The sequence below is a fragment of the Lipotes vexillifer genome, unplaced genomic scaffold (genome assembly GCF_000442215.2).
Source record: "Lipotes vexillifer unplaced genomic scaffold, Lipotes_vexillifer_v1.1 scaffold838, whole genome shotgun sequence".
Taxonomy (NCBI): Eukaryota; Metazoa; Chordata; class Mammalia; order Artiodactyla; family Lipotidae; genus Lipotes; species Lipotes vexillifer.
Genome location: NW_006769660.1, coordinates 1380097 through 1406343, shown reverse-complemented (window position 1 = coordinate 1406343; position 26247 = coordinate 1380097). Strand labels below are relative to the sequence as shown.

Below are 26247 nucleotides of genomic sequence, written 5' to 3'. Positions count from 1 at the left end.
AAACAAAATTTAATCAAAACAGTTTCAGTACAGCAGTTTCAGAGTAAGATGATTTTTCTGCCTAACTTTTATTTATTTATTTTGACTACTGTGGCTTTAGACTTTTAGTAATATGGAAGAAAAAGCTATCTTTCTACTGATCCTTTGGTGGTTAACATATTTTATATTTAAAAATGTAACAAACATATAAGGGAATTAAATTTTTTAATGAATAGAAACATTTGTGTAAATGATATCAATGCATTTTATGACTATGCTATTTTTGTTTTTTATTGCATATTTTATTTCTTATATTAAACAAAATTATTTTTGGAGTATAGTGGATTTACAATGTTGTGTTAGTTTCTGCTATACAGCAAAGTGAATCATATATACATATATATATTATATATATATCCACTCTTTATTTTAGATTCTTTTCCCATATAGGTCATTACAGAGTATTGAGTAGAGTGACTGTGACTCTTTTTGTTTTGATTATAACTGATTTAAAATTTTAAAATGTTAGAAATCTGTGTATGTTTTTATGTTGATTATAGTGATAAATAGAATTTGCAACTATTAGCTAGATATATTTGATTTTTAAAAAATGTTTTTAGGAAGGTCTAATTTCTATTTAAGTTAGCTAAATAAGTTTAAGCATCTATGCAAAAGTAAGAAATACCTTTCTAAAAAAGTATACCTTTTTTCCTGTGAAATTTGTCTTTGCAGTCAAAAAATGGATAGAACTCAAACAGCTTGATTATTTAGGAATTCCTCAGTTTTATGGATCTGGTATTACTGAATTCAAGGGAAAAAGGTAAAATGGAATTATTATAATCAAATATTGTCCTGTAACTATTTCTCATGTGATCTGTTATTTGTTGCTATATAACTAATGACCTAAAATGTGGTGGCTTATAATGATAAACTAATATTATCTTAGTTTCTGTGGGTCAGTTATCTATGTATAAATGGCTTCCCTAGATGGTTCTTGCTCAGGACTTCTCATGAGGATATAGTCAGATGTCTTTTGGGCTGTAGTCTTCTCAAGGCTCGACTGGGGAAGGATCTGCTTTCAAAATCACTCATGTGGCTATTGGCAGGCCTAAGAGGATCAGCTTTTAAATTCTCTCACGTGATTGTTGGCAGGCCTCACTTCCTCACCATGTAGGTCTCTCCAGAGGGTGCTGAGTATCACCCTCAGCTGCATGGCAGCTGGCTTGCAGTAATTGAAAGAGAGAGAGAAGGAGAAAGAGCACACACAAAAGCATGCATCCAAAACACAAGTCACAGTCCTTTTATAACCTAATTTTAGACGTGATAGCCCATCATTTCTATTGTATTCTCTTTGCTAGAAGCAAGTCATTAAGTCTACCCCGTATTCAAGAGAGGAGATCTAATTAAGCTCCATCTCTTGAGGAGAGGCACAACCAAAAATTTGCAGAAATGTTTTTAAACTCACCAAACATGGCTAGTCATCACATATAAATAATTAATAGTAGTGATTAAAAAAAAAAAATTCATTTGTTAGGTACCCATTTTGTTCTTTCAGTAGCCTTTTAAGATAGGTGATAATATTTCTTTTCCTAGGTGAGAAGATAGGCTCAGAGGTCACTGCTTTGCCTAAATGGTCTTTAAATGCTATACATTTTTTAAAAAATGAAGAAACAGTAATCTTGAAACAAAGTAAAGGGCTACCTATAGGGGAGTGAATGGATGAGTAAACCATGGTACATCTATATCATGTAATACTATGCAGCCCATTAAAGGAATCAGTTAAAGCTCTACCAGTTGATTTGGAAGGATTTCAGTGAGATATTATTGAAAAAAAGTATGATGCAGAAAAGTTCATATAATTAGATTGCATTTTTGTCAAAAAAATACAAAAATTCCTATATTTTTTTTTTTGTGTGTATACATAGATAGATTTAGAATAAGAGCAGATATGAAGGGAAGAAAAGGGGCGGGGAGAGGTCCCAAACAGAAAAGAAAAAGAAGACTTACATTTAGGAAAACACATGTTTATAAATGTATAGGGAAAGTAAATATGATTTTATAAGGTCAAGAAACAAATATAAATAAAATCTTCTGTATGGAAAAATAATTGCTCAAGGCCATATGGCAAGAAGGTGATGGAGTCAAAATGAATTAAGTTCAAGCTCTTTTCATGTTCTAAGACAGTGTGAGTGGTTCAGCATAGAGTGCTCTTCTACTCAAAAACTAACTGCAAGGTAAATACTTAGCATGTTTCTGCAAAAGAACAGCAATATAACATGCATTCATTCTCTAATGGTTCAGATTGCATCATTCTTCATTGTTAAGTTGGGGGTATTTTTCCATTGTTTCAAATTCATAAATAGACAGTTTCAGCATTGCTATTTTAACCTGTCCTTTTGACTTCTCCTTCTTATAGTTACAGATTTATGGTAATGGAAAGACTGGGAATAGATTTGCAGAAGATCTCAGACCAGAATGGTACTTTTAAAAAGTCAACTGTCCTGCAGCTAGGTATCCGAATGGTAAGAAAGAATGACTTATTTCCCATGCTCCATTTTCAGGTTATTTACTTGTTACAACATACAAATTGTTGCCCTTGGTGGAATTATCAGAGAATGAAGGATTATTGCCCTAGAAATGTCAGTTATTGAGCATAGATACTATTTTGGTGAAATTGATAACAGTGGGCTCTGTAAGTGACAGAATGTGCTGTGTTTGGCACTACAAACTCAATTAGGCTTTGGTTCTACAGTCTGATTTTTTTTTCTCTCACAGCTTTGTTTTACATATCAGAACAAGCTTGCATTGCTATAAGAATAACCTCTCTTTTGTCAGTTATATTTATAACAATGCAAAGTATGGCAAAATATATTATTTTCCATACTACACATGTGGTGGTAAGGGGGTGCTATAAAGTTTTTATTATGAGTTTGGGATGGTGGCAGTAATTAGTGTGGCAATGAATAATATATACTTTGCCAAATAAGAAGCAATGAAATCTTAATAGCACCCATGCACACATTTTGTTTATACCACGTATTCGTCTTATCTTGTTTGTGTTTGGTTTGCCTAAGCTCCATTTTATTTTTTTCACTTTAGATAGAATGCGACTACTCATGCCAGGTTGAGATGTGGCAAACAGAACTCATTAATTTTCCCATCCATCCTCTAGCCAGCCAACAAATGTTTATTGAGCACTAGGCGTAGGTAGCATGCAAGTCTCAAGGGTTTCAGAGATGAGCATAGGTGTTTTCTGTTACTCTACAGAGGGAGAATGCCTTTCTCTGTGATCATGGACGTGGGATTTTGTTCTGGGAGCCCCAAAAACTTACTTATAATTATTGCTTGGGTGAGGGATTGTTGAGTGGGCGTCATGATTATTTCACTTTAGGTCTCTGATTTTATCATAATTTTCCTCTTTGCACAGTGTGATTTGGGCACCGTGCTGTCAGGAGCATAGGCATTGTTGAGTCTTGGCTTCCTCTCCATCAGAGGTGCATTTAAAACACTTGATATTTGAGGATCCTTTTATTCACCTTTTTCCCAGGATGAGCGACCAGCACATGTGATAATTTTAGAATAGACAAATGCATAATTGTGAAATACACCATTTTGTCATTGTTAATGTGAAAAAAAATACGTGTTATTCTCTCTTCACAATGTCCAGGTCGATCTGGAGTTCTAAATAGACATCAGTATAACCTTATATATTTCTTTTCACAGTTGGATGTACTGGAATATATACATGAAAATGAATATGTTCATGCTGATATAAAAGCAGCGAATCTACTTTTGGGTTACAGAAATCCACATCAGGTAAATACAGTATTAAGCTTTTGCCTTCAGTAAGGATCTTCAAAGTACCATACTGAGACATTCAAAAAACAAACTCCTGACAGGCAAAAGTTTGCAAATGCGAACTTAACATGATGAGTGTTGTAATTTATCCTATCTTGCTTATCTAATTTAATGCACTAAACTGATAAGTGACTAGGATGAGGAAGCTGAGACTGGGGGTCTCAGTGGGGGGTAAATAATTTATTAATGGACATATAGTGGCTGAGCAGGGATTTGAACTTCTGAGCAAATATAAACAAAACCATCAACATGCAATGAGAGAAGGGGTGGATTTATGCAGAGAAAAAAAAAAAAGGCTGTCACCTTAGTTCTTCCACTGTATAAACAATTAAGTTTTAAACAGAGCAGCATTGCTGATACAACTTTTTGTGATGATGGAAATATCTTGTATGTTACTGTCCAGTATGGGAGCCATGAGCCACATGTAGCTTTTAAGCACTGGCAGTGTGGGTAGTACAATACCAAATGCTGGTGAAGATGTGGAGCAACAGGAACTCTCTTTCATTGCTGGTGCTGTGGCCACTGTGGAAGACAGTTTGGCACTTTCTTACAAAATTGAACATACTCTGACATATCTGGCAGTTAAATTCCTTGGTATTTACCCAAAGGAGTTGAAAACTTATATCCACAGAAGTACCTACACACAGATGTTTATAGCAGCTTTATTCATAGTTGCTAAAACTTGAATAAAGATGTCCTTTAATAGTTAAATAAACTGTGGTTCATCTGGACAATGCAATAGTACTTTACATTAAAAAGAAATGAGCGGAGCTTCCCTGGTGGTGCAGTGGTTGAGAGTCCACCTGCAGATGCAGGGGACACGGGTTCGTGCCCTGGTCCGGGAAGATCCCATGTGCTGCGGTGGAGCGGCTGGGCCCATGAGCCATGGCCGCTGAGCCTGCGCGTCCGGAGCCTGTGCTCCGCAGCAGGAGAGGCCACAACAGTGAGAGGCCCGTGTACCACACACACACACAAAAAAGGCCATAGAATATTTAGCACCACAAGTGGACCCTAACGTAAACTGTAGACTTCTGGTGATAATGACGTATTGGTGTAGGTTCATCTGTTGTAACAGATGTAATACCGTGGTGTGGGATGTTGATAGTGTGCGAGGCTATAATTGGGAGGAGGGGAGAGTGGTGTATGAGAACTTACTGTACCTTCCACTCAGTTTTACCTAAATTGCTCTATATTTAGTAAAATTGAATTTGAAACTACTCTAAAAAATAGTCTTAAATAATGAGACTAGTGTGACCAAAGAACTGAATTTTAAATTTAACTTAATTCTAATTAACAATTTTTTTCATCTTGCTTTCTTCCCCAGCTTTATTGAGGTTTAGTTGACAAAAATTGCATAACGTTTAGGTTGTACAACATGATTTATTTAAGGTATACAAAGTGATGATTTATTATACTATATATTGTGAAGTGATTAAGCAAGTTAACACACTGATCACATAGTTACCTTCTGTTTTGTGGTGAGAACACTTAAGACCTACTCTTAGCAAATTTGAAGTTTACAGCATTATTAACTATAGTCACCATGTTGGGCATTAGATCCCCAGAACTTACTCATCTTCTAACTAAAAGTTTGTACCCTTTGACCAGCATCTCCCCATTTCTTCCACACCCCAGCCCCTGGTACCACTGTTCTATACTCTGATGTATAAGTTTCACTTTTGTATATGCCACATATAACTGAGATCGTACAGTATTTGTCTTTCAGTGTGTCTTGGTTTATTTCACTCAGAATAATATCCTCTAGCATAATGTCCTCTAGGTTCACCCATGTTGTTGCAAGTGGCATTTTTCTTTCTTTTTTATGACTGAATAATACTCCATGGCTTATATATACCACATTTTCTTTGTCCATTTATCCATCAGCAGACACTAAGGTCATTTATGTATCTTGGCTGTTTTTAATAATGCTGCAGTAACATGGGAATACAGATATTTCTTCAAGATAATGATTTCTTTTCCTTTAGATATATACCCAGAAGTGGATTGCTGGATCATATGGTAGTTCAATTTTTAATGTTGGGTTTTGTTTTGAGGAACCTCCATAGAGTTTTCCATAATGACTGTACCAATTTACATTCCCACCAACAGCGTACAAGGGCTCCCTTTTCTCCCATACCCTCAACAACACTTGTTATCTCTGATAGCCATTCTAACAGGTGTGAGGTGTTGTCTCATTGTGGTTTTAATTTTTCATTTCCCTGATGATTAATAATGTTGAGCACTTTTTCATATACTAGTTGGCCATTTGTATGTCTTCTTTGGAAAAGTGTCTCTTTAGGTTCTTTGCCCATTTTTGAATTGGGTTATTTTGTCTTGCGAGTGAGTTATATGAGTTCTTATATATTTTAGATATTAACCCCTTATCAGATATGTAGTCTGCAAGTATTTTCTCCCATCCCATAGGTTGCCTTTTCATTCTGTTGATGGTTTCCTTGGTTGTGCAGAATCATTTTAGTTTGATGTAGTCCTACTTGTTTATTTTTGTTTTTGTTACCTGTGCTTTTGGTTTCATTTGCAAAAAGTCATTGCCAAGGCTGGTTCTCAAGGATTAGAAGAATTAACATTATTAAAATGTCTGTGCTACCCAAAGCAATCTACAGATTCAGTGGAATTCCTACCAAAATTCCAATGGCATTTTTCACAGAAATAAAAACCCAATCCTAAAATGTGTATGGAACCACAAAAGACCCTGAATAGCCAAAGCAGTCTTGAGAAAGAACAAAGCTGGAGGCATTACACATCCTGAATCAAACTATATTACATTGCTATAGTAATCAAAGCAGTATGCTATTGGCATAAAAACAGACATAGCCCAGTGGAACAGAATAGAGAGCCATGCATATACGATCAACTAATTTTTGAGAGGGGTGCCAAGAATATTCGATGGGGCAAAGATAGTTCATCAATAATTGGTGGTGGGAAAATGGGATATACGCATGCAAAAGAATGAAATTGGACTCTTATACCATACACAAAAATAAACTCAAAATGGATTAAAGACTTAAATGTAAGACCTGAATCCATACAACTAGAAGAAACCTAGGAAAAAAGCTTAATTTTGGGCTACCCTGGTGGCGCAGTGGTTGAGAATCTGCCTGCCAATGCAGGGGACACGGGTTCGAGTCCTGGTCTGGGAGGATCCCACATGCCGTGGAGCAACTAGGCCCGTGAGCCACAACTACTGAGCCTGCGCATCTGGAGCCTGTGCTCTGCAACCAGAGAGGCCGCGATAGAGGCCCATCCACCGCGATGAGGAGTGGCCCCCACTTGCCACAACTAGAGAAAGCCCTCGCATAGAAACGAAGACCCAACACAGGAAAAATAAATAAATCAATTAATAAACTCCTACCCCCAATATCTTCTTTAAAAAAAAAAAACTTAATTGGTTTACATTTACAAAACCACATGTGGCTAGTAGCCACTGTATCAACAGCGATTTAAAGAGTTAAAAAATTGAGTCTATAAATAATTAGAAAACATTTAGCTGAATATTTAACTGAACTGTACATGAGGAAAGAAATTTCTAAATAAAAATACCCCCAAAATCGTAGAAAATAGTGTGAAATTTCAAATTTTAACATCTGTATATTTAAAAAATTGAAAAATGAAAGGCAAGTGAAAATCTGGGAAGTATATTTATGACAAATATTTTAGGATATATAGCAAGCTGTAAGAAAATTAATAAGAAAAACACCAAGCAATTTCTTAAAACAATGATTTAAAAGAATGAGCAGAAAAGAAATACGACTACTTGAGAAATAAATGAAAAAAAGTTCACCATCACTAAAAACTGAGATATGCAGATCAAAACAGTGAGGCAACATTTTAAAAGAACTTATCAAAAAGGAAAAGTCTAAAATAATAATCTGATGATATTGAGGCTGATGAGGGTGCAGACACTTGTAGAATGCCAGTGGGAATGTAAATTAAATGGGAGTAGTAGAAGAAATTAAGTTAATGGAAGGGCAATTTGGAAATATATATTAAAAGCCTTTAAAAGTCTGCATACTTTTTTAAGGTTAGGTTTATTGAAGTATAATTTACAAACAGTAAAATTCATCCTTTTAAATGTATAGTTTGATGTGTTTTGACACATGTATATCGTATAACCACTACTATAATCAAGACAGAGCATTTCTATCATCCTCAGAAATTCTGTCAGTCAGTCCCCTTTTCTCACCCTGAGGAAGTGATTTCTGCCCCTATTTTTTTTTTTTTTTTTTTTTGCATTTTTAGGGATGTCATATAAATGGAATTATAGGTTTTTACTCTTTGTGTCTGGCTTCCTTTACTTAGCATAGTATTTCTGAGATTTATCCATGGTGTAGTTCATTAGTAGTTCATTCCTCTTTAATGATAGGTAGTAGTCCATTGGAAACTACTGCAGTTTCTTTATCTGTTTACCTCTGGATAGATATTTGTGTTGTTTCCAGTTTTTGACCATTATGAATGAAGATGTATAAACATTCACGTAGAGGTTTTTGTATAGGTATATATTTTAACTTCTTCCGGGTAAATAACTAGGAGTAGAATTTCCAGATTGTGTGTAAGTGTGTGTTTAACTTTAAAAGAAACAGCCACACTGTTTTCCAGAGTGATTGTACCATTATACCTTCCCACCAGCAACGTGGATAATTCCAGTTGCTCCATATCTTGCCACCACTTGGTTTCATTAGTTTTAAACATTTAAGCCATTATAGTAGATGTGTGGTTATATCTAGTAGTAGGGTTTTTTTTCTTTTTTAAATATTTATTCATTTGGTTGCACCGGGTCTTACTTGCGGCACACGGGCTCCTTAGTTGTGGCATGCAAACTCTTAGTTGCGGCATGCATGTGGGATCCAGTTCCCGGACCAGGGATCAAGCCCAGGCCCCCTGTGTTGGGAGCACAGAGTCCTATCCACTGCGCCACCAGGGAAGTCCCTAGTAGTAGGTTTTTTAAAAGTTATTGTTTTATTTATCCCACATGAAGTGGGAGCATAAATCCAGGCGTTGTATTCCCTCATTGCTGTAAGTAAAAAGGACCAGTTTTTAAATTTTATTTATTTATTTATTGATTGTGAATTGTCTGCTCATGTCTTTTGCCCATTTTTCTAACATTTTTTTGTTTTTATTCCTTGATTTTGAAGAGTTCTTTAGATATGAATTATATTAGCCATTAATCTATTACATATTTTGCAGATATTTTCTCCCAATTTGACTTTTCTTCTCTGATTATACTTGTGTTGTTTTATTGTCATGTAGAAGATAAATTTTTAAATTTTTAATGTGGTCAAATTTATCAATCTTTCATTTACTATGGATATTGAGTCATGGTGAGTAACCTTGTTCTACAGACAGGTGTATATGAATTTTATTATATGATTTCATTTTTTACATTTAAATCTCTTTTTCACTTAGAGATTATTCTTTTACATGACAGGAGGTATCAACCAAATTTTATCTTTTCCTAAATGATTTTCCAAGTTTTCAACAATATTTATTGAAAATAAAAAACTTTGCTTCAGTAATATTATTGCCACCTTTATTTTATACTAAATTTCCGTACATACTTGAATTTATTCATGTACTTTCCATTGAATCCTTCTGGTTTGACTGTCTATTTGTGCTTCATTGCCTTACTAGTGCATTAAGTTCTGAGGCTTTGTAGTGTATTTCAATATCTGGTAGGGCTGGTAGTGCCTCGTAGATTTTCTTTTTCAGTGTAATTCTAGCTATTCATATTTTTCTATATTTTGTTGTATAGCATTTTCATTGGAATTTTGTTAAATTAATTTAGGGAAAACCTGACATCTTTATGATTATAGATGTTCTATTCAACAACAGGGAATGTTTTTGAATTTCACCAGTTTTTACTTTTGTATCTTCTGAGGTATTTTAAAGCTTTCCCCATATTAGTTTTACACATTTCTTGTTACACTTATTCCTAAATATTAAACCATTTTTGTTTGTACTGTCAGTGCAGTTTTAGTCTACCGTTTTATCTTCTAAGTGATTATTGTTTGTGTATATGAAAGTTATTGATTTTTATGCATTTGTTTTATATCCTGTTAATTTATTGAATCTGGGGTAGTTTTAGTAATGATTCTCCAGGGTTTTCTTAGGAAACTGTATATCATAAAAAAGGAGATAATAGTTTTCCTTCTTTTCCACTTCTTATATTTCCAATTTGTTTTCCCTAATATGCATCCAGTATATAGTAAATTGTAGTGAAGTTCGTTACCGTCCCTTCCTCTTCTTGATCCTATTGGAAATGCCTAAAGTACCCCACTAAATGTGATTGATACTGGCTTTAGGACTAAGGCATATCTGCGTATATGTGAATATGTGTATGTGAGTGTGTGTGTGTCTCTATAGTTATATTAAGGAAATAATCACCAGTTCCTCTGTTCTTGAATGGATGTTTTGTTTGTATGGAATGGGTATTGAATTTTGTCCAGTGATTGTTTAGCATGTATGGAAATTATCACGTTTTTCTCAGGTCAATTAATATGGTATAATATATTGCTGTGCTTCTGATATTGAACCAACCGTACTTTCCAGGAATAAATCTCACTTTGTTATGGTATATTATTTACTTAATATGGTACTGAAGTGTGTTCAGTAATATTTTATGTAGTATTTTCTTATTGGTATTTATAAGTGATGTTGGCCTGTAATTATCTGTTTTTGTACTATTTTTTTTATCAGATTCAGGTATCAACATTCAACTTGCTTCATAAAAAGAATTTGAGGTTTACCTTCATTTTCTGTGTTCCAGAACTATTTCTACTATATTGGCACTAATTTTTTTTTTTAATGTGAAATTCTCTGGTTCTGCTGAGGACATTCCTTGTAACTCTCAATTTTTTCCCATGGAAATTGATTGTTAAGCTCTTTAATCTCTAGTTGGGTCAATTTTAGTAGTTAGCAGTTTTGTCTAGTTTCTCAAATTTATTTGTGTGGTGGTCTGCATTGTACTCTCTTAGGACTTTTAAATTTCTTCCCCTTCAGTGATTGTTTCCTTCTATTTATTTTTTATTTTATTTTTGCTTTTTCTTCTTTTTTTTTTTTTTTTACCCTTGATGAAAGTAGCTAGTTTGTCCATAATGTTAATTTTTCAGCAAACTTGGATTTTGATTTATTAATGAGGTACATTGTTTTTTCTTTTTTATTTCATTAATTTCTGATCTTGCCTTTGTTATATCTTTCCTTGTGCTCTTTTTAATTTGACCCTTTTGTTCTTTTTTTTCTTGGTCTTCAATTTGGGGTCTAATTCATTTATATTCATTAAAAAATTTTTTACTTCTGTAGGTGTTTAAGGCCATGATTTTTCCTCTGGTCACTGCTTTATATTGTACTTCATGGATTTTGATATGTAGTGTTTTTATTATCTTTATTTTTTAGAAGGTTTGTATTTCTTCACCAAAAAGCAGTGCAGTAGAAAGTTTTTAAGTTTTCATGTAGAAAGACCTCTTAAAATTTTTTGGTTATTAAAATCTAGACTTGTGACAAGATGGTCAGAGTATTGTTTATAATAATTTTATTTGGAATGCACTGAGCTTTTATCATGACTTAGAAGAGGCTCAGTTTTTGTCAGTCTTCCATGTTTTCTTGAGAAAAAGATAGTCTCTATTTTCATAGTGTAAAGTTTAATATCTTTCCAGAAGATCTAACTTATTGACTGTATTATTTATGTCTTCTATATCTTCATTTAGTTTTTGTCCACTTGATCTGTTTTGTACTGAGAGTGGTATTTAAGCTCTCAATGGTTAATGTGTTTCTGTTCGTCTCCTTGATTCTGCTGTAGTTTCTGTTTTATAAAGATCATTGCTGTGCCATTTGGTAAATATTCATAATTATGTTTGTTGTGTTTTTTATGTGTTTCCTTTGATCTTATATTCTTTTAAGTTTTTTTGTGGAGGAGGAGTCTGTCTATGAAAGTTTATATTTTTGTTGTAGTGATAATCTTGGTATTTACACCTTTTAAAGATGCTTTGAGCCCACTCTTCTGTGTTTAACTTTTTAGTACTACTATGATAGTCTTTTGTGGTATTTTTTTTTTTACCACAACTTTAATAAGTTCACTATCAGTGAGCTTATTTTACTTTCCTTCTTTCCTTACTGTTGTCTTGAAGTCCTACTACTTTGTCAGAATATATATCGTTTGTGTATTCTTCATTTATCCCTAGCCTTGTTTTTTTGGTGTTAGAGATAATTATATTAAATGCTCACCCTTCTGTCCTTTTGCCAAAGTTACTCATCTTTTGATTGTTTGAAACTAATCTTCTAGTAGATTGTTCAAGAAGTACCCATGGGTATAGCATTCCCTTGCATGTATAAAACTTTTGCAATAGCATTGATGCCTGAAGGATAGCTTGGATAGATGTAAAATATTTAGTTCATACTTTTTTTCCTTGAATTTTTTGAAAAGGCTGATCTATTTTTGCCTTGTTTGCAGTTTGCTTTTAATAAGTCTGCTGCCAGTTTAATACTTACTATTGTATGTTATTTGTCCTTTTTGCCATGCTCTCTTTAGGATTTTTTCCTTTATTAATAGTGTCTAATCATTTTACCAGGATATGTTTTAGAGTAGATCGTTGTGTATCAGTTTTCCCAGATATCTGATAGGCCCTTTTGATATATAAAATAAGCCTTTTATTTCCAGAAAGTTTTCTTGGTTTACTGTTTTAAACGTTAGTTCTCTCTTCATGTGTGTTTTGAATTTAAACTATGGAGAAAGGAACTTCAGCAGTAAGCTATTTAATGAACAAAAAAAAATAAGTGGGAAAAAAAGATTCAGAAATAGAGAGGGAAGATATTGTTGAATGATTTGGCAAGAGAAAAAGGCAAGAAAAGTTGACATTTGTACAGCCTTTGTCAAAGCAATAGGGTTGTTAGGATTGAGGTAAAATTGGAAAGTAGAGTCAAAGAAGTATTGGATAAAAACAGCAGCCTTCTTAGTTACGGTGGAATGGAAAAGTTCTGACAAGGGTAATAATCGAAAGTCATGTCCTGGGGCTTCCCTGGTGGCGCAGTGGTTGAGAGTCCGCCTGCCGATGCAGGGGACACGGGTTCGTGCCCCAGTCCGGGAAGATCACACATGCCGTGGCGGAGCGGCTGGGCCCGTGAGCCATGGCCGCTGAGCCTGCGCGTCCGGAGCCTGTGCTCCGCAACGGGAGAGGCCACAACAGTGAGAGGCCCGCGTACCGCAAAAAATAATAATAATAATAAGTCATGTCCTGGATAGCCAATTGGGGGCACAATTGATGTTCTGGAATGTTTTTATTTTGTTGGGTTTTTGGGGAAAAATTTCCCCAAATAATATTCATAGTGGGATCAAGCAATGTTTTTCTTTTAAAATAGCCCCATTGAGAGTCCGAATGGCCTATTGTAGATTATTTTGATTCTTCTCATCACTTTCCCTGTATTTTAATAGCATTTTGGCCATTTCTTGATAATTCATCTGTTACTATCCAAATATAGAATTTTGAAGATTCTTGAAGTGTACACCCTTTACCTTCTTTCTTTCATGATTTTCAACATTTTTATTGAAAGAAAAACAATCCCAACTTCATCTGTGGAAAAGTCTCATTTTAAAGAAATCTGGGATTTTTTAGGTACTTCTTTACATCATCTCTGTTTTAGTAAGATATTTTAAAAAATCTTTATTTTAGACAAAAGATTAAAGAAAATGCTTTAGTGCTAATCTTGTACTTTGTACAAGAAATAGAAATCAAGTGTACTGGTTTGGTTAAAAAATTCTTTAAATTAAAATAGTATTACCGGAAATGATACTGAGTGATGGTGTTGCCAGTGAGTAGTGCCATTCATTTGGCTGCATCTCCCAGTGTCACTGGTGAAGGAAGTTGAAGCACTTTAACTAAAATCAGGGTTTGTACCCATCTTTTTATTTATGGAAGGCCACCCCTTTGTTGATCAGAAGCATGTTGTTTTTTCACACAAAGCCTACATCCCTGCTCTTACCTGAAGCCTTTCTTGATGATTCTGATCTGCACTGATCTCTGTTTCTAATTTCCTTTAGCTTCTAATGTGTATTTTACACACATGAGCGCTCAAGTCTCACTTGTCTTGTGTTGTCTTATATTCTGAACTAGAAAGAACTCCTTGAGACTTATAGGAAGGTATACTTCTCTTCCTTCTTTTGTATTCCTCACAGAACCTAGGTTAGTGTTCCTTTTGTAACAACCCTTCAAGAAATACTTTACTGACTTCTCAGGACATGAGGCCAATACCTCTCACTTAGTACCAGGACTAAGTGGTACTTGATTGTTCAGCTCCTTGACCCCATCATGCGCCGTGTGTTTCTGCCCCAAAGCTCCTGCTAAGTCGAAGGTGATGTACCTCACAGATAGAGGACAGTTCTTCATGTCAACATCTGGAGTGATAAGTATACCATTGGAAACCTGTGATTTTTACAAACACTTGTTTGATTACTGGGACTTGTGCTAGACTGAAAGTCAGGAAACGAGGTTCTGGTCCCAGCTCTGACACTGAACAGAATTGCAGCTTTCAGAAAGTCGTTTAACCTATGTGGACTTTGGCTATTTACTGTATAAAATGTGGGACTCTGAGTGATCTCAAAAGTTCCTTCTTGCTGGAAAAGTCTGTGATTCTTTGAAAACATGTTTTCCAAATACTTAATGCTTAATGCTGAAAGTAATGTTTCTTATACTGTTTCCAAAGTGTCTTGATTATTGTTGCATAGCTAAAGAAGTTAAAAAGTTTAAATTTAGAAAAAAAATTAATGATCTGGGAGCAGGAATTGTAGCACCTGACCTGTATCTGGTGGCAAGGTACTCGCTTTCAGATTCCCTAGTATATCCATAGAGTAGGGTCATAAGCCTCATTAAAGCTGCTTGTTCACTGTTTGCTAGAGGGAATTCTAACATAATCCATTTATCAATCACAGTTACTTGTAAGATGGAGTGTGAATTTGTGTTTGTAAGAATTTTGCACGGTATGTGCAGATAATATGGTTACCATTTAGAGAGAGTATTTCCTTTGTCGAACATATATAGTCCTGGTAACATACCTCTGTATCTTATTATTTCCAGAGTAGCATTATATGGTCTTAGCTTGATGATACCATAATATTGCTAGATGGTACAGGTGGCAAGGCTACTTTCAAATATTTTGATATCACATGTATAGGGTTACACTGTAGATTACATAACATGGTGGTGTTTACAGTCACTTAAAGTGTACAATAACATTCATGTTATTTTCTTTCTTCCTAGTGAGGTTCTGCTATATTTTTTCAGTTGAGTAAAAAGACTTTGAAAATCATTCCTGTGATTTTAGTTGTTTGAACTTTTTTTTTTTTTGCGGTACGCGGGCCTCTCACTGTTGTGGCCTCTCCCGTTGTGGAGCACAGGCTCCGGACGCGCAGGCTCAGCGGCCATGGCCCACGGGCTTAGTTGCTCTGCGGCATGTGGGATCTTCCCGGACCAGGGCACGAACCCATGTCCCCTGCATTGACAGGCAGATTCTTAACCACTCCACAACCAGGGAAGTCCAAGAATTCAGTATTTTTGAGTCTTGGCATGAATATCAGTGTATTTTGGGCATATGTGAGCTTTAGACACAAGGATAAGGAAAGAAAAAGGAAAGGGGGAAAAATAAGAACAGAAAGCACTTTTATTTTGCCTAGGGCCCCTCCAGGCAAATTGGTCAAATTGGTCAGTATGTCTCACAAGATTTGTTCTTACGCATAGGATCTCCAAGCAGTTAGTTCCTGAACAGTCTGCTTGTTTCTTCTGGAGCTAAATATCCTTGTTCTGAATCAGAAAGAAGATATAAAAAGAGGGGTTTTGGGCTCCCCTGGTGGCGCAGTGGTTGAGAGTCCGCCTGCCGATGCAGGGGACGCGGGTTCGTGCCCCGGTCTGGGAAGATCCCACATGCCGCGGAGAGGCTGGGCCCGTGAGCCATGGCCGCTGAGCCTGCGCGTCCGGAGCCTGTGCTCTGCAACAGGAGAGGCCACGACAGTGAGAGAAAAAAAAAAAAAAAAAAAAAAAAAAGAGGGGTTTTTACCTTCTTCTAATCCCAGGCAAAAAGTTGGTTAGAAGAAGCTTGAGACTCTTTGCATAACTTTGTGTTATGTTGGCGATTCAGTGTAGAATCGTGAAGGGTGTGAGCTCTGGAATCAGACTCCTCGGGTTTGAGTTCTGGCTTCATCTCTTCTTAGTTCTGTATTCTTAGCCACAGTATTTTACCTCTCTGTGCTTCAATTTCTCCCTCTAAAAATAAGGATAATAGTACCTCACTCAAAGAGGGATTGTAAGGATCAGATGATTTAGACACGTGAAAGACTTAGACCAATATCAGGTACTTGCCTATTATCTGTCTCCCCCAAGAAAAATTCATCTCCCTGAGAGCAGGGATATTTGACTTTTTTTTTTTGCGGTACGCGGGCCTCTCACTGTTGTGGCCTCTCCCGTTGCGGAGCACAGGCTCCCGACGCGCAGGCTCAGCGGCCAAGGCTCACGGGCCCAGCCGCTGCGCGGCATGTGGGATCTTCCCGGACCGGGGCATGAACCCGTGTCCCCTGCATCGGCAGGCAGACTCTCAACCACTGCACCACCAGGGAAGCCCTAGAAAAACATTTTTTAAAATTATTTTTTAAGCTTATGACAGAAGAACCCCTTATCTTATTTTTGCTCCCCCAGAATTGTTTAGATTTATGAAAAAGGACATTTGGTGTTCTGGTTAGTTGTTAAGAAAATGGTAATGAATTGATTTAATAAGTGTAATTCTCCCAGGTGGGTAGTTTGATGATAGGTGTCCCTTAAAAGTTGTAAGGAACAGAATGTTCAGGGTCTGTTTTCTATAAAAGGGAAAAAGAATTTACATTTTAGGAATGTATATGCTGTGTAAGTACAGGATGGTCCGTTTAACAAATCACCTATCCCCAAGAATATAGTTCCCAAGAGAGTTAATGCTGTTGAAAAATTAGTGTTTGTTCATAATCAATACATGTTTGTTGATGCCTACTGGGTCCCACTGGTCATATTATTTAAATTTCTGAAGACCAGATGTATACATGACCAAACAATTGTTTATGACCAAAATATTTGAGCCTCCTAATTCACAAAGGGCTATATATGTTGTTGTTTCCAGTTAATATGGGAAAGTGGCATTTCTGAATTCTGAGTCAACTCATTGAGTTGTATAAATTGGTTGGATTAAGAGGTATGCCTGTTGTGGGACTATTAAAAAACTGTGGACCCCCAAGGGGATGTGCATGTAAGAATGGCATGATTGCTGGCAACCTCAACACTGTCTTTGAAATCAGTAGAATTTGTAGTTAATGTAGAGTAAGGAGATGCTTTTGAATGTTAGATAGCTGTGTTTTGTGTAGACACAGCTTACATGTAGTAAAACTTTTTGTAAAGTTTGACGGTCAAAGTTTGACGGTCAAATTATATCAGCTAACAGTAAAACTTTTTGTAAAGTTTGACAGTCAAATTATATCAGCTAACATTTTGTATCTGCTGTTAACAGGTAGACCAAGCTCTGATAATGCTTACCAGCATATTGCTAAGTCTTAAGCTCAGATTTGATTTAGGCAAAGAGGAAGCCTGTGAATTGGATGCAATTCAGATTATCCTCTTCCATTGCCTATTTATTTTGTTAAAGGACTGACACAAGTGAAGTACTTTCATATCATCTTGGAAATGAGAAAGAGAAGGTATTGTAGGTTTCTTTATATAATCTTTGAGAACTTGTGTCAAAAGGAAAAATTGGAAATTGACTGTAATTGGAAAAGTTTTGTTTTATAGGTGAAGGTATTTTTAGTAAAGAAGCAATTGCTAGCCTGTGTATTATTGAGGGAGTTTCCCCCCCAAAGCCTGGAAAGAATAGTAAGTCACAGCCCAGCTGTCTTGGATTAAATAGGCTTTCACATATTGCTAGAAGAACCAGGTTGAAATAGAAGGGCAGGTCATAGGGTCAAAATGCTAGTATCATTAGGAATACTACTAAATATAACTCAGTATTTTGTTATGAATGCTTGAATTTATGGCGCCATTTAAGGGAGTCATAGACTTGGGTCTGATGGAGCAGTAGATGGAGTGAAGAGATAGTGATACGGCACAGCTTTCTGCTTTTTCTTCATATGATGACTTCATGGATGTGTCTTTAAATCTCTCACTCTCAATGAGTATTGAATATAAAGGGAAAAAAGGATAAAATTCCAGTAGGTAGTTGTGAGATCTAGGAGGAAAAAAAAAAACCCCAACATATAAAGCACATGTAAAACAATATATAAGATCAAACTGTACTTTTGGAAAATATATCTTCATGTTTATTCTAATAAACATTCTGTTTGAAAAGTAACCTGGCAGCTTCTAAAAGTCATATTCTTTTGTCTAGGCTGAATAGTGATAATGCACATGTGTCATCTGTGGCATTGTGTTACTGGCAAAAAGAAGGTAGGGAAGTTGAGGAGAAACAAAAAAAGTACTGTATAATAAAAGAATAAAAAGCACACATTTAAATCAAAATGTAGTAGCAGCCATGAGGCTACATATAGGTTTTTAGTAGATATGAATGACTTTTGTGAACATAAACATGCTGCTTATTCATTCCATGCTTCATTCCCCTTTTGGCATGTAGTGGTTTCCATTAGTCAGTAAGCATTTAGTTTATTGTGAAGATTTTCACATTATGGTATCTTGTTGAAAGAATAGGAAAATATTATGTGCTATTCAAATAAGATAAATGCTGGCTTTTTTTTTTATATAAAAGCTTTTAAAGTTGCTGAATAAGTCCATATATTTTTCCTAGAGTTTTGAAAGTGTTTTCTAAATTGCCACTAAACAAAGTCACGAATAGTGACTATCTCCCTCCATTATATAATTTCCGTCAGTCTCTGATGAGAGTTTGAGACACATTTCTTGCTACAACAGGGTGTGCTAGTTAAAAGGGTTTAATTGTATAAAATAGTCTAAATTATGATAAGGTGATTAGATTTTACAACAGGAAAATTTTAAGTTCTTGAAAAGTGAATCACATCTTGGGGTGTATGTGCATCTCTTCTCTAATGTGAATCTGCAAAGTGGCGGTAAAGGAGTAATGTGATTTAGTGGGTGGTCGCGTCTCAGTGGGCAATGACATCTGTCCAGATTAGCATCTTTTTTCTCTTCCAGCTCCATAATCTCTTGCAGCCCTTCTCCAGCTCACATTTTCCTGTCCAACATATCAAGTGTTGAGAAATGCTTCCAAGTGAGCCATTCTGGCTGTTTGATACTTAGTTCCTGGTTGATTGAGGAACAGAGAGGCAGCAGATTTGACTCTTGATGGGAAGGAGGTCCTTTATTTTTTCCATCAACTATGAGTCTATCACTCAGTTCTGCATAAACTGAGAGAACCAGGAACTGGTTGGATTAGGGTGTTAGCCATCAATCAACCAGTTTGCTTTTGGTACAAAAATGAGTAAATCATTTTCTTTCCAAATCTTCTCTTCTTCCTCCTATTCTCTTTTTGTCTATTCATTGAATCCTCATATACCCAGCTAGCCACATTGTTTTCAGTTATCTTTGACTCCACCTCTCAACCCCCTTATGGTTCTGTTCTTTGTCTCCCTTCTTTGTTCACCAGTGCCCTAGTCCAGCCTCCCACTGTCTCTTACCTGGACTAATGTCATATTCTCCTAAATGGACTCTCTGCTTTCATTTCCCCATTATGATGCTGCCAGTGCTGATAATATTATTCCTTGCCAAAAACCTTTGGTGACTTCTTTTTGCATACAAAAATTGTGTCCCAGCTTCTTAGCATGGTTTTCAAAGCTTCGTGTAAACTCATGCTAACCAGTTTTTTTTCCGGCTTGTGTTTCCAATAACCTCTTCACTCCCAGCACACACTGACCCAGCCCTGGTTTTCCTTGTTTTATCTCTTCTTCACTGTCTCCATTTGTGGAAATCTTAGATATTTTTAAGGCCCAAATCAATGTCATTTTGTTCTTTGAGTTACCCAATTAGGAAGTAACCTCCCCCTACTCTAAAATATTATTACATTTAAATCTGTTATACTTTTTTTGGAGTAGATGTTACCTCTAGGTGTGCTTGTGTCATCTCTCCTTCCTCTGTGTGGGACGTACGGAAAAATCTCAGTCTTCTGGTCAGGCTGATTTAGGTTTGGATCTCAGCCTTGCCAGTTACTATAAATTTATTTGTTTTGCACAGAGAACCTAAACTCACTCATTGTGTTTTCTCATCCTCAAGGTATCTTAAAATAACTTGTTCTTAGTGTCATGAGGGTTAAATAATTTGACTTCTGTGAAGCACATAGTGCCTTCGCATAGCAAGTATTCGATAATACACATTCACTTTTGTTTTTCTTTCCTTTTTAGAATGTATGATTCTTGATATTTTATCATGCTTGGCGTCTGTTGAAAGGAATTTACTTCTGTTTGTCCAATTATTACCATCAAGTCAAATCAGTGAAATTTTATTTAAGCCTACTGTGCAGAAGACCTCAGAGTAGGTGCTGTCATGGATACAAAAATGTATATATCATTATCCTGGCCCCTTGTCCCATAGGATTTTACAGCCTATAAATGTGGATCCAGGGCATAAATATAAGCTAAATACTTTGTACATTTTTAAGAGGTAAATCCATCTGAACACAAATGAAAACCCAATGAATTGCCTTGAGGTTAAAAGGATCTACATACCAGAATAGCATTCAGGTGTGAGTGGTGGATCTTGGAAGGGTGAGATGTGAATCCAGGAGGTGTGGTAGGAAGTGGAGAAGAGCACTTGGGGTGCCCGTGGAGGGGGCGCTGAATTGAAGACAAAGGCCCTTCCAGTGCAGTATTCACTGCAAAGAAGAGTTTTCACAGGGTGCTCTTTAATCTTTCCTTTCACCGATCCATTTGGAAAAACAAAGTGGTGTAAGACCTTACAAGCGTCAGAAAGCAAGGAGAGGGAAGTAAAGGTTTAATTAAATGCATAACTTGAGAATGTGGCCTATATGGTTGCAAATCTGGCTAGGTAAAATAGGAAGTTGATTTTTGAGGCAGATCTGTTTGGTATAGGAAAGTTGTGATTTTCATGGTCGTCAAAGGCTAATTTGTTTTTCATCTTTATAATAGTTTAGTGCTTCAAATTAAGGCTATGATTTACTGACTACCTGTGTCAAATTTGGTTTTCAGAGAGGCAGATGCTGAGACAGCATTAGGAGTGCAAGGGCTTTATTGAGCGAAGGGAGTAGAGTACCTATATAATAGAAAGACAAAAGGAGAGGAAACAGGTTTGGACAAGGAAAGCTTTCAGAGTAGGATGTTGCAATGACACCTGTGAAAGGAAAGGAGACGAGAAGGATTGGGCAGGGAGAGCTCAGACTATGATACAGTTCTGAGAAAGTCTCAGCCAACCCATTAGGGAGCACCAGAGCAAAAGGGTTCCATTAGAAGAGTCTCCAATTGGGTAGAAATAGCCACACAGCATTCCCACCATGATCATCCTTTAGTAGGAACTGCCTGGGAGGAGTGTCACCTTGGCTCACATGCTGTGGTGGTTCCTAATGGCTCTGCCTCTGGAAGTTGTCAGATAATTGCCCTCCTCACAGGTGAAAGGCCATTTCTTTCTTTCTTTCTTTTTTTTTTTAACATCTTTATTGGGGTATAATTGCTTTACAATGGTGTGTTAGTTTCTGCTTTATAACAGAGTGAGTCAGTTATACATATATATATGTTCCCATATTCTTCCCTCTTGCGTCTCCCTCCCTCCCACCCTCCCTATCCCACCCCTCCAGGTGGTCGCAAAGCACCGAGCTGATATCCCTGTGCTATGCCGCTGCTTCCCACTAGCTGTCTACCTTACGTTTGGTAGTGTATATATGTCCATGCCTCTCTCTCGCTTTGTCACAGCTCACCCTTCCCCCTCCCCATATCCTCAAGTCCGTTCTCCAGTAGGCCTGTGTCTTTATTCCTGTCTTACCCCTAGGTCCGTCATGACATTTTTTTCCCTTAAATTCCATATATATGTATTAGCATACGGTATTTGTCTTTCTCCTTCTGACTTACTTCACTCTGTATGACAGACTCTAGGTCTGTCCACCTCATTACAAATAGCTCAATTTCATTTCTTTTTATGACTGAGTAATATTCCATTGTATATACGTGCCACATCTTCTTTATCCATTCATCCGATGATGGACACTTAGGTTGTTTCCATCTCCGGGCTATTGTAAATAGAGCTGCAATGAACATTTTGGTACATGACTCTTTCTGAATTCTGGTTTCCTCAGGGTATATGCCCAGTAGTGGGATTGCTGGGTCATATGGTAGTTCTATTTGTAGTATTTTAAGGAACCTCCGTACTGTTCTCCATAGTGGCTGTACCAATTCACATTCCCACCAACAGTGCAAGAGGGTTCCCTTTTCTCCACACCCTCTCCAGCATTTATTGTTTCTAGATTCTTTGATGATGGCCATTCTGACTGGTATGAGATGATATCTCATTGTCGTTTTGATTTGCATTTCTCCAATGATTAGTGATGTTGAGCATCCTTTCATGTGTTTGTTGGCAGTCTGTATATCTTCTTTGGAGAAATGTCTATTTAGGTCTTCTGCCCATTTTTGGATTGGGTTGTTTGTTTTCTTCTTATGGAGCTGCATGAGCTGCTTGTAAATTTTGGAAATTAATCCTTTGTCAGTTGCTTCATTTGCAAATATTTTCTCCCATTCTGAGGGTTGTCTTTTGGTCTTGTTTATGGTTTCCTTTGCTGTGCAAAAGCTTTGAAGTTTCATTAGGTCCCATTTGTTTAGGCCATTTCTTTCTTGATGGGATTGTACCTCACTAGCTACCTTTTCAATAATAAAGTATTAAAATTGAAAGTCCTTGAAAGCATTAGTGAAGATTAGGTGTTCTTTGAGGGGGAGGGGACAGCTGAGAAATTCACTAAAACAATAAAATCTTTTGTAGAAGCTGAACTTAGTGACTGACTGTTGGCTGACTTGCATTATTTGGGGGTATCACATTATTTTTCATCTGTTAAATGTGTATAATGACACATCTCCCCTACCTACCTCACAAAGTTGTAAAAAACCAAACAAAACTAAACCATAGTACATATCTAAGAGGGATGAGAGAAAAATGAGAGTAGCATGTGGAAATGTGAGAGGCAGCACAGTATGATCGAAAGATCTATGATTAAAGTAAAGAGAAGTGGTCAAGGCTGTTCTTCTATTCATGGAGAAAGGAAATGGTTACTAAATTCAGAAAAGTTGCATAAGAAGAAAATCATTTAAAATGCATTAGGGATCTAGATATTTAAATTTTCCTAGGTCTAGTCTTATTGTAATACAAATAATAACCCCCTACCTGATCTTGATGATCTTGAGATTCCTACTGTAGGCTTGTCTAAAACTAGGGTTATTATATGTATTTATCCTTAAAGTGAAAAATATTAATGAGTTGTTATTTTTTATTTCACAGAAAAAAAGGTGATAATATAAAAAAAGTTAACTGAGACTAAGTCTTAGCTCAAGGACATACAAAAAACAGGACCTAGACTGCAAACCCTACTGTAGACTGGGTTTTCTGCTTAAACTTATTTTTGACTTCAACAAAATTTCAGAAATGGACAGAACCACAAATTCTATACTGTATTAAAAAAAAAATAGACAACACCAACAGTGGAAAGTCTAATATCAAGAACAAGACAAATATGCCCACTCTCACCATTTTTATTCAATATAGTACTGGAAGTCCTAGCCAGAGTAATTAGGCAAGAAAAAGAGATAAAAGACATCTAAATTGGAAAGGAAGAAGTAAAATGGTCTCTGTCAATGACATTATATTATATAGAGAAAACCCTGAAGACTCCACAAAAAAATTGTTCGAATAAATGAATTCAGTAAAGGTGCAGGATACAAGATCAATTGACAAAAATCAGTTGCATTTCTATACCCTAACAATGAGCTGTTGGAAAGAGAAATTAAAACAATTCCATTTACAATAGCATCAAAAAGAATAAAATATTTAGCAATAAATTTAGCCAAGAACATGAAAGATCTGTACACTAAACTCCACAAAACATTGATGAAAGAAATTCAAGAAGACACAAATAAATGGCAAGATACTCCATGCTCATGGATTAGAAGAATATTGTTAAACTGTCCATACTACCCAAAACAATCTAAAGATTCAGTTCAGTCCCTTTCAAAATTCCAGTGGTGTTTTTCACAGAAGTAGAAAAACAATCCAGAAATTTCTGTGAACCATAAAGGGCCCCAAGTAGCCAAAGCAATCCTGCAAAGAACAGAACCACCAGAGGCATCACACTTTCTGATTTCAAACTATATTACAAAGCTATAGTAATCAAAACAGTATGTTACTGACATAAAAAAGACACAGACCAATTGAGCAGATTAGAGACCCTGGAAATAAACTCACGCATATATGGTCAATTTTTGACAAAGGAGCCAAGAATATACATGGGGCAAGGTTAGTCTCTTAAATAAATGGTGTTGGGAAAACTGGACATCCACATGGCAAAGAATAAAATTGGACACCCCTTTGTCTTACACCTTACACAAAAATTAACTAAAAATGGATTAAAGCCTTGAACATAAAGCTTGAAACCATAAAGCTCCTAGAAGAAAACATAGGCTCTTTGCCATTGGTCTTAACAGTGTCTTTCTACATATGTCTCCTCAGGCAAGGGGAACAAAGCAAAAATAAACAAGTGGGATGACATCAAACTTAAAAGCTTCTGCACAGCGAGGAAACCATCAACAAAATGAAAAGACAACCTACTGAATGGGATAAGATATTTGCAAATTATATATTCGATAAAGGATTAATATCCAAAATATATAAAGTAATACTACCCAATTAGCAAAACAAAATAAGACAATTTAAAAATTGAGCAGAGGACCTGAACATTTTTCCAAAGAAGAGATCCAAATGGCTGACAGGTACATTAAAAGGTGTTCAGCATCACTAATTATAAAGGAAATGCAAATCAAAACCATAATGAGATATCAACTCACACCTGTGAACAAGGCTTTTATCAAAAAGACAAAAAATAATAATTGCTGTGAGGTTGTGGAGAAAAGGGAACCCTTGTTTACTGTTGGTGGAAATGTAAACTTGTACAGCTACTATGGAAAACAATATGGAGGTTGCTCAAAAAATTAAAAATAGAACTACCATATGATCGATCCATCAGTCTAACTTCTTGGTATATTTCCACGGGGAACAAAATCATTATCTCAAAGAGATCTGTACTCCCATGTTCACTGCAGCATTATTCAAATGAGTTAGTGTATTCTGAGTCAAATGGTTAGTGCATGTTTCCTTTACTATATTGTTAGCTTCTTGTCTTTATATTAAATGTAGATCCTGCATTGCCCTTCAAAGTTTGAGTAACTCAGCACTACCTTGAGGCCCATAGCTCACTGATGACCAAGAGGGCCTTAAAGTTCTCCTCAGCTTGACTAAACTTTAGACAGGTTTCCTCCTGACCGTAAGCTCCTGTCCTCCCTTTTCTTACAGCATTTACTTAAGAAACTTTGAAATTATAAATTCTTTCTCTGCTCCTTTGAGATGTGGATCTTCTCCCAGCCTCTTGCCAGTTTTACAACCCAGGAATGTCTTTCTCAAGGACCTCCAGGACCTGGGAGTCATCCCTTTAAAATGTAATCTTTATTAAAAAGTGTTCTCCCATCTCTACAGTCTTTGAGGTTGGGGATAGGAGCCTAAGCACCAATTAGCAAACGTAGATAACCCAGTCACGTTGACCTGTATCCCCTTAGTGTTCTCCAGTACTCTTCACTAGCTCAGCCTCAGCTCTTAAAAACTTTCCCAACTTTTGTTTCAGTGGAGTTGAGCTCAGTCACTCTTCCCTATTACAGTAGTCTTGAGTACTTTCTTATCTGTTTAACTTGTCTAGTGCCTTTGAGTTTGGTTGTGACTGAGATGAGGATTCTGGAGTCAGACTCTGGCTCCATTTTACTGCACAGGTCACAAGGTCACTGACTGAGCTTCAGTTTGCTTACAAGTAAAATGGAGATAATGGTACCTTCCTACAGGATATCTGTTCATCGGTCGATGAACATTAAGCTCTTATCATGCTCTCTGCTATCGATACATATGAGGCATAATCCATATTTTAGCCGTAAAACATCCATAAATTTTAGGTCTTTTTTTTTTTGGTGAATCTACATGAAAAACATCTTGATAGTTTTTTTTAATAGTAAACTGTTGTAGTGTATTTAAAATATGTTTCCGTTTGCTATCAATATGTACATTCTCAGGATATCTACTTTGCAAAGTGAAGTCTATTTAGTTTTCAAAATAAATAAAGATAAAAATGCATCATAAATAGTGAAAGCAAGCAACCAGTTATACATCTGATCCTGAAGTGTAATTACTTTGG

The 26247-nt window shown here is 36.2% G+C and overlaps 1 protein-coding gene across 3 annotated transcripts in view; it reads left to right on the top strand.

Annotated features, from left to right (window-relative positions):
- The window catches only part of VRK2 (VRK serine/threonine kinase 2), a 94821-nt gene that overhangs the window by 39509 nt on the left and 29065 nt on the right, over window positions 1–26247 (top strand). For all 3 annotated transcript variants that reach the window (XM_007445723.1, XM_007445724.1, XM_007445722.1), the window contains 3 exons: window positions 712–799; window positions 2396–2501; window positions 3703–3795. In XM_007445723.1, the coding sequence (XP_007445785.1) occupies window positions 712–799; window positions 2396–2501; window positions 3703–3795 (287 nt within the window). The remainder of the gene's footprint in view (window positions 1–711; window positions 800–2395; window positions 2502–3702; window positions 3796–26247) is intronic.